We start from the raw sequence: 9278 nt of genomic DNA, 5'->3' as shown, positions 1-9278 counted from the left end.
TGTGCTAATGTGTCTGTTTATATTGTGTTCAGAAGCTGTCATCCACTGAAGTCCTTCAACTCTAATAATGGATAAATGGCTCCATCTAGTGGACACGGCGCGCACTGGAAGGTAAGTCACCACAAACAGTCATCAGACTCAAGACCTCAATACCACAACATAGGTATCTACATGTGTCCTACTCCAGATCAGCACAGGAGGGCAGCAGAGTGACAAGAATGGCCCCCACCCTCACAGTGAACCACGTCATTCTCCTGCACCTTCACTATTAGTCCCACAGCAATGGATTCAATAGTTGTATATAGATGTGTTCTGTGCAAACACAAAGATGGAGACAATCTTCCTAAAGAACAGATTCTCCTCACATCCTTCCAAAGGCTTGATCTCGGTTTGATTGAGCCTGATAAGCCTCCAAACATTGACTTCTATTGGCTGCAGGTGGCAATGTTGCTCTGTGAGAACGCTCAACAACACACCGCCTCCCTTCTGTCAGCTTCTCTTCTCCTTTTGGCTTCTTTTGTTCTTGTGATGAATGAAAAACCTGTAGAATAGAGACTTTTATACAGATTATTCTCGACAGATTGCTCTTGAGCAGATTCTAAATCATGTCAGTGGAGTAGACGTGAGGAATGTGACACGGGGAACTACATGCTTACATATAACTACTCAGATTTTTGTTTCACTATTTGTATGAGAGACTTGAAATTGAGCCCCAGAGAAAAGCTGCTGCGGCTACAGGTGTCAAAACAGTGTGTGATATAGGAAGCCGGGCAAATATATCAAACGGGTTTAAAACCTGACAACTCGGAAAATCCTGTTTTCTTTCCTCCCAACCTGGAAAATTCTGCAGCGTCGTGGGCTTTATCGTCTGCTGAAAGATATAGGCCCCCGTGTGAGATAAGCAGGAAAGAGGGATCATGTATGGATGCTGCTCATACGTCTCACACACACACACGGAGGGGAAAACGACTCTCCGGGGATTGAAAAACCAGGAGGATGGATTGGAGAGGAAAACAGGATTCTGTCTCTGTGTGAGCAAACCAAAATAGAGGCGCTGACAGCTTCCTCCATCCAGACCCAGTGGGGAGCGCTTATCCAGTTTTGCGTTGCGAGATAACGGGAGGGGGGGGATTTATTTATTCAGGTTGATGGCTCTGGCAAAATGATAAAGGAGTGCGTTTTGTGTGCCGTGGGTTCATCCCCTTTTCAGCGTGCCTATCAGGATTAAAGGTCGCGGTCTATAGGACAAATATGTGTTTATTAGGATTCATAAAAGAGGAGCGGTGTGAGTTTCTTCATTTTTTCTTATCTCCTTGTTGTCGTGCACCTGAGAGCCCGCATCAAACATCGTTCTGCACATTCCCCCTTAAAAACATCAAGGCCAGAATATTTTCATCCATTGTGTGGCCGAAACCCCCCTCACATCTAAAGCTGGAATAAACGGAAGAGGGGCCCTTTGTTGTGGTTATCCTCATGGTGGTTAGAAGGAAGGTGTTGGCTTCGCTATGGGATGGATCTCATGTTATTTCAGAACAGACATCTGCTCCGCAGTAAGTCACATCCGCGTTAACTTCCCTGGTGCGGATGATTTATTTATCTGCTGGCTGTTTGGGCTGAGAGGTTGTGTGTGGTGCTGTTGGCACAGCTGCCGTGGGAACACCGGCCCGAGAAACAACTTATTTTTCATTTTTTTGGGGGGGAGCATTCGGCTCATGTGGTACATTTACATATCTGGTTTCAGTTGTTCTGGATCACATGGATTGTCTATCTGGCAGCTCTCAAAGTTTGCAATAATCTTGCAAATTGACCTTCAGTTTTTTGACTGGACGTCCGTGCTCATGCTTTTGGTTGCATTATGGGAAATGTAGGATGGAGAAGGATCCAAACTAATGTCTAAAAAGTCAGAATTGAAGTGAAAAACAATATACAATAATTCCCAGCATGCATTTATCCAGTTTTTTTTTAACTATCTCTCTGTTGTAATTTGGTAAAACTCAACTATTGAGAAGATTTTTCAAAAAGGAGGCAGGGAGCCGAAACAAAGGTCTGTCCGTCAGCTCCGCAGGTGGCCCCGCGGGGCCCTCAGAACTCTGGTGGAAAAACAAAGCTCACAATAGCATGGGCTGGAAAACAGTGGAGATCAGAGGCGGCGTGGCAGCGGCCCCCATCGGGGATGTTTAGTGATGGAGCGTGGAGGTGGAGGTTGGGGGGGGGGGGGGGGGGGGGGGGGGTGAAGGTGTGTCCCCGCAGGTCAAGCCACCCGCTTCCCTCTGGCCTCCTCTGGGAGGGATGCCAGTGTCTGTTCCAACAGGAAGAGACTGGAGGTCAAAGCCCAGACCCGTTGTCTTCCTGCCTGCGTGACAGACGCCTGTCTATCTGCATCTACAACACAGGAAACGCCACACGACTGCTTGTTATATCAGCGATATATATCTGCAAAGAAGTGCTTGAATATGATTAAGGTCCCCAGGCGGGAGGAGACGCATTTGATTGAAAGCCTCGGCCCTCATACACACAGATATAGTCTCCTGGCCCTCTCTAGTCTATTATGTGGCCCCCATAAAGCCCTCAGCTGTACATCTTCATAGACACACGTGCCCTCCCCGATAAGATAAATAAAGACACGGCAACGCGGAGCCCCTCTCAGCTTCTCCAGCCAAACAATTCAAAACGTCTACTTGAGCAGATAAGGTCGTGCAGACAGGGAGCCCCGCCCCCGGAACCTCGGGGACACACACCCGTCCCTTTGTGCCCCGATAACGGCGAGCTGGATGCATGTAATCAGCATATTATTGATAGTCTTAATGAGAAAGGCTCTGAGTCACTGAAGCCATTAGCCGGGATAAAAGAGGCTTAATTGTTTTGTGTGTGTGTGTGTGTGTGTGTGTGTGTGTGTGTGCTAAGACCAGGCTAATTAAATCCATTTCCTGCGTTAGCAACTTTCCCCCTCTTAATTAAGGGGTTGATGGTGGGCCCAGTCAGAGGTCAGATGTGATAGTGCCATCTGTGGCAGGGGCGTAAAACAGCACACCTTCAGTTATTAAACAGCCTATGACTGTTGATTTTCAAATCAAACAAAGGATTGTCTGGATTGGAGTCCACGTGTTGTGGGTTCTCCTCGGCCAACAAGTCTGGCGTCGACGCCGCGTGGACGCCGGCAGCATACCAATGGCGTGGAACGATATTCCCCAGCACGCTCCGTCTGCAGCCATGATATCGCTATGGCCGCCAGACATGAGAGGACTCTCCCTTCCTGCCGCTGGACACACACCATTACTTTTGATGGGCAGAGTGTGTGTGTGTGTGTGTGTGTGTGTGTGTGTGTGTGAGAGTGAAAGCGCCCTCAGGGTCGCACATCCTGTCGGGGTAAAACGGCTGATTCAGGACTCTCCGCCATTCTGCTTGTCAGCGTGGGTCCATGCCGCCATAACAGTTAGACATCTGTAGCCGGGCAACTACCCCCGGTATGATGATGGTGATGGTGATGGTGATGATGATGATGATGCTCTGCAGCCATAACAAGTCATTAACACCTTGTACACTCCTCTTAAAGCTGCAGACTGTATAAAAACAAGTCAGGACGTGATGGAAAAAAGCAGTGGGAATGTTTTTCTTCAGTGGACTACATTTACCATCAGCAGCAGGAGGGGAGCTGATACATGACTCCCAAAACCAGTCCTGGTTCTGATCTGGTTTGTTGTTGTGTTCTTCCTCCTCTAATCCCGTCCCCTCGTCGTCAACGACCCGTTTTGGGGGTCCATCAGCGAGCCTCGGCGTGGGCATGCTTCTCGCTGTCATGCTTCCTGCTGGTGCGTCGTTAGCTCTGGCTTTTTATTAGCCTCTGGTGTGTTGGAGAGAGGGGGGGGTCAGCATGGCTGCAGCAGTAAAGCAGCGCGGCAACAAACACCCCATTAAACCGAGGCCTTCACATATTACTGTAATAAAAGCCCCTGCTCTCGCCTTTATGGCCTTTTTAATTATGTCTATTCGTCTTCCCGGGCTCGTGAGCAACAGTTCATGATGAGCCCCGTCTCTGGGATACTCTGCCACTGGCAGAAAGCTGGAGGGGGGGGGAATTAAAGGGGAAAACCAGGAAATGGCCCCGAGCTAAAATATGACTATTGTTAGCCGGGATGGCGTTCTGTGTTCCAGCGTGCAGCGCGGCGCCCACGGCGCTCCTCTTTTCATTTCTTTGCCACGGTTTCCTTGATGTGGATTAGTATAGAGATGGGGAAACCTCATGCAGCTCAAGTGAATTACATGGCAGCTCACTAGTAATGGCGTGTATTAAATTAGCTCCTGGAGATCCGGGCAATGGCGGGCTTAGCCACATGCCCCCCGAAAAATTACCCGTACAAATCATCCGTGCATGAATTAAGCATAAAGGCTGCACTTTGGGTGACTTCCTTCCTCCTATTCTTCTTGTATATTCACTTGAATGTGTGTATACAGGTCGCTCGTCTCTAAACGCCCCTCCGCATTATGAAAACCATGTTCATTTATTGCGCCGCGCCTCAAGGCCGGATCACAGCGCTCTGATTGATGGAGCAATATACAGTGGCTCGTTGTGTACACAGCATACATTTTTATGGCTGGGGTCGCTTTCTGCAAGGCCGGGACACTTCAGCTTAACCGCTCTGGACCCCGGCAGAGCATCGAACGCTCGGATCCAACCACATGAAGTTTGACTGGAAACACAGAAAGCCCTCCGTTACCTTCAGGCCCCAGACAAGAAGCAGAGGAGCCGCTTTCATTTTTTACAGGTCAAGAAAGGTGAAGCTTGGTTAGAAGTCTTTTTATTTTCTTAAATCAGGTGCAGACAAAGTGGCCAGCGGGTTTGTGTTGTCTGCTGTGAACGACGGCAGCGATGAGAAGCAGCAGCAGCAGAGCCGGCGCCGCAGCCGCTCCACACAGCAGGACCGTGGACGCCGAGGACGGACGGGATGCTGAGGACGGAGACAAACATCTCTATCAGTCGCAGCATTGAGGATCAGGAGCAGGGCAGGAAGAATTAATGCATGTGCCTGGTGATGCTGGAGGTTACCTGCTTGGGTCACTTCATGCGTCTGGAGCTGGGGCTGCTCCTCCACCGGGACCTCCTCCACCACCAGGAGCTGGGGCAGCTCCTCCACCAGTAGGGGTCCCAGAGCCAGCGTCTCCTCCCACTGCACATCTGGAGCAAGTGCAACATTTCATACGACTGCCTGGACAATTAAAAAAAAGGGACGAGCTCACTTCCGTCATGTAAACTGTACCGGCATCATCGGCGAGGCTCCTCCCCTTTCTCTGCCCGCCGCAGCTGGTGTCACAGCAGCTACACACCTCGTTGTCTCCGCCCGACGCCACCCATCTGTCCACAGCCGGAAGTAGAGTGTTACTGCTGAGCTAGTCACAGCATTAGAATATATTAATATTCATATGAAAATGAAGTAAAAGCACAGCCACCTGTTGGCTTCAGTCAAGAAGGAACACACTTTGTGCTGCGTGGTGACGGGAACGGAGGTTCTCGTTGCCTTCAGGCGACATGTGATGTAGAGCTGTGAAGAATTCACATTCAGCATTATTTATTATTTAAGTTATTTTTGGTTTTGCACCAAAAGAAAGATTTATGTATGTATACCAAGCAGCGACAGCACATGAGGGTATTAAGGCCCTCAAACAACGCTCACTAATGTGTACTTTATGTGCCAACTTAGCACGTAGGAGACCAACAGCACAGCTGGGATTAAAGCTACGCTGGTCACGTCACAACAGTCAAACTGCTTAAATAAAAAGACATTTTTAAAACCCGTCTCCTACTGAATTGCTGCGATGTTGGTGGAACTTGAAGGCTTTCAGCTGGAAGTGAAGTTTATCCTCCTGGCTCCTCTGCATGAAGTAGGACTTGGCTCCCGTCAGCTTAGCATCACTTAAACACCTTATATGGAAAAAACACACAAAACCAGAGGTGAACTGGGAGCTCCATTATGACGACGTGTCTCCTTTCAGACCAGTCACCCGTGGTTGCTGATGAAGGCGTATCTGGGCTGGGTTTCAGGGTCCGGGCCCGCGCTGGCCACGCAGCCGTCCACGTAGACCCTCAGAGGGACGTGGGCGCCCCGGAGGACCGCCGCCTCCATGTGCAGCACGTCGCCCAGGAAGTAAACGCCGGAGGGCCTCGGCGACCGCCAGTCCTCTGGGAGAAAAGGGAGAAAGTCATGCTGGAGCCATCAATGTGATTAGATGCTAAATGATTGAGGATGGAGGTTCCGGAAGAATAAGAGAAAAAGCACTAAATGGATTACGGATGCTGCGTTATTAACCTGAGGGAACACAGATGGGCGTCTGTGCCGGCAGAAACTAGTTTAAAAACTTTCAGAACTCAAACAGTGAATGCTAGTTTTACAGTAAGTGCATCACAGGAGCGTAATCAGCCTGTTAAGTGTGCATTGCATTGTGGGTGAGGTCAGCAGAGGTCAGCGGAGGCGTGTAATCTCAGCTCATGCATCAAGTCACTGTTTAGCATCGAGTCACTGTTTAGCATTTTCCAGCAGTCGGCAGCGTCGTCCTTGTGATTGCGATTACGCCCGTCGCTGGGGGAAATTACACAAAACCGCCCGACGCAGATCAGAAAGTTTAAACTTTAGTTTGTTCTCTCTCTTAATGCGCGTTCCCAACCTGTCATGAGACGCAGGGAGAGGCTCAGCTGCTGCTCTGCCGACACCTTGGCGGCGAACGGGTTCCAGGTAGGCCTGGCGCCGCCGACGGCGCTCACGTAATGCCTCCTGCGGGGACAATCACAGGAAGGACGGCCACTTCACTAAGAACGAAGGCCTCGCTCACAAGACAGACGGATGAGAGAGAGCGGAATATAAAACAGGCAGGTAAATATAATCATCTTTAATGAGGACGTTCAAATCCTTAAAGAGCCTTTTACAGCCTCGTGGAATGGAATTTAAACAGATAGTCTGATAACAGCAGGGATAGAATTAAGGGGGGAGGGGGGGCTTTACCTTCGATAGTGGCATTCAATTACCACCTCAGCGGGGCTGGTCTTTAAAATGTACGTGTTGCCGATGGGTGTCGGAGAGTACATGAGAGAAAAGGAATAGATGAGCGTTTCTTCAGTCATCTGAGGGGAAAAAACACAGTTACTTCAAAGGATATGAGTCGATGGGTGCCGAGGGAGGGGGAGGGGGCGAGCCACGCACCCTCGCTGTGCCGCCGCAGCCGTGGAGCCGAGTCTGGAACTGCAGGACGCGGGGGGCGGCATCGAGCGCGGCGCAGCCTCCTAAGGTCAGATCAGTCGGTCGGATCAGCTGACCGTTCCCTGGGAACAGGAGGGGGGGAAAAAAAAAAAGGTGCAGCTTAAAAAAAAACGACCATTACCCCGAGGCCGGTCCAGTCAATAACACTCACAGCAGAGAGGAGGTTCAGCCACAGGACAAAGAAAAAGGCTTCTTAATGCATCGCTGGAAGTCAGCGTTTGAGCAGAATGCTCCTTCTCCGAGTGAAGAAATAAAAAAACGGAAGCATGATATTGATCCCCCGCGTCCATAGTCTGTGCCATTTGCAGTAATCGGCACTGAGTGGGCCATCTTCACCGTTGCATTAACATTTCCTAACCTGAACCCCCCCCCCGTTTCAGACAACTAACCGGCAGCCATTACCGAGGAAGTTCTGTTTGACCTCTACGGTGACCTCTCCCTCTCCGCAGCGCGCTGCCACGCTGGCGGCCGGCTCGGGCACCCGCTGGTCAAACACCAGCGTCAGCACCTGGAAACATCACTCTCGTTCAATGGAGGCTGAGACGGTGCAGCAGATGAATAAAAGGCAGGTGGAGGGAGTCCTACCTTTGGTTCCTGCTGGACAGGCGGGTTCAGATCCGGCCCTTGGACAAGTCTGACCAGCTCTTGAGCTTGCACCGTGACCCCGGGCTCCAGCTTCTCCGAGGTCTGCCTGCTGGCCTCCGATCGGAGTGGTTTCTCCCTGCCGAGCTGGTAGGTCTTGAGCCGGTAGGTGAGAGGGGAGCGGGCCGGGCCGCGGGTCTCTACTTGGCTCTCCATCTGGGTCTCCTGGAGACCTGCCGACTGGAAGCTTGTCAACGCTTGTTCTTGTGGGATCCGAGTCTCATTGGTGCTCAGGTTTGACCAGTTTTGCGTGGCAGCACGCAGAGTTCCACCTAAGAGGAGAAGCACAAACCTGAACAAAGCCGCCTCTCTGAACCCCATCACAACGTATCACACAAAAACCAGAGGTTTTGGTGTTTTCTCCCTCCAGAGAGCTGCTTCTGTCTTTGGACCAGCAGTGAGTTGTAGCTCGGGCCGGCTCCTCCCACTCCTAATGACTTGATTGGCCTCCAGCCTGGAGGACTCACTAAATAGAGCTGCAGATTAAACGACGGCTGCTTGGCTGTGCACTCCCGCAATTTAATTTACAGCCTCTTAAGTCACTCATTTCATAGAAATAACTATTTCATTGAACTATTTTGTACTTTTTTATATATTTAAACGTGGAAAAAGCAAAAGCATTAAAGGCAAACACCTCCTGCCACTTGTCGTGACGTTAATGAACAGAGACTTTTATAAACAGGAACAAGCCTGACCCCCCCCCACACTGAGTGGCGTTCACTGCCCTCATGAGACAAATCAATCAGCACTTCCAGGGAGTCTCTGGGTTTTCATGCCGCCTGCTCTTCAGTGTCAAGGCCACGCGGTCCACATAGTCCCAGTTCAGCAGGCGCTCATAAAACGGAGATTTACGGCCATCCTCCGTGGGACCTCGCAAATGTCACCGCCACCAAATGCGTGCGCGTGTGCGTGACATGTGACAGGAAGCAGGGGGGCGGGGCCTTGAACCTGTTCCAGCAGGGCATGTCAATCAACATATATAAACTCTCTATTTGTACTTTCTTTAAACTCATTTAACATACGTGATATATTCATGCTTACAGTTAATGATTCTATTGAGTCAAAATGTAAATATTTGAGCAGAAAACATTTGTTTTTCCACTATTATTTTTAAGTTTGATAGATTACCATCATTCCCTTTACAATATAAGCAAGTAAAACCTCTGCTTTCCTACAACTAATGGAAAACATGGCATTTATGACTCTAAAAATCAACATTTCTCAGCATCCGAAGCCGTACTTATGGAAATATTTCCTGTAAAAACATATCGATAAAAAAACACACATGATTCGATTTCATTCACAGAAACTCTTTGTTCCTACGGAGCTAATTTGGTTGAAATCACGACTTCCTCTCGACACAGATGCACTAATCTGGCCGACAGGAAT

The 9278-nt window shown here is 49.8% G+C and overlaps 1 protein-coding gene across 1 annotated transcript; it reads right to left on the bottom strand.

The window, feature by feature from the left end:
- Nucleotides 1–4809: 4809 nt before the first annotated feature.
- On the bottom strand, nucleotides 4810–8210 carry LOC311010044 (zona pellucida sperm-binding protein 3-like; the record flags this gene model as incomplete). The annotated part of the gene is made up of 11 exons (XM_084004523.1): nucleotides 4810–4946; nucleotides 5045–5173; nucleotides 5256–5350; nucleotides 5446–5537; nucleotides 5800–5917; nucleotides 5998–6175; nucleotides 6658–6764; nucleotides 6993–7111; nucleotides 7191–7309; nucleotides 7650–7755; nucleotides 7833–8210. 11 exons carry the CDS (start codon nucleotides 8208–8210, stop codon nucleotides 4810–4812), a joined length of 1578 nt encoding a protein of 525 aa, XP_083860649.1.
- Between the last annotated feature and the right edge of the window lie 1068 nt (nucleotides 8211–9278).

The sequence above is a fragment of the Eutrigla gurnardus genome, assembly GCF_963514095.1.
Source record: "Eutrigla gurnardus genome assembly, chromosome: 24".
NCBI classification, from domain to species: Eukaryota; Metazoa; Chordata; class Actinopteri; order Perciformes; family Triglidae; genus Eutrigla; species Eutrigla gurnardus.
The sequence above is the reverse complement of the archived record's forward strand: the minus strand, read 5'-3'. Positions and strand labels throughout refer to the sequence as shown.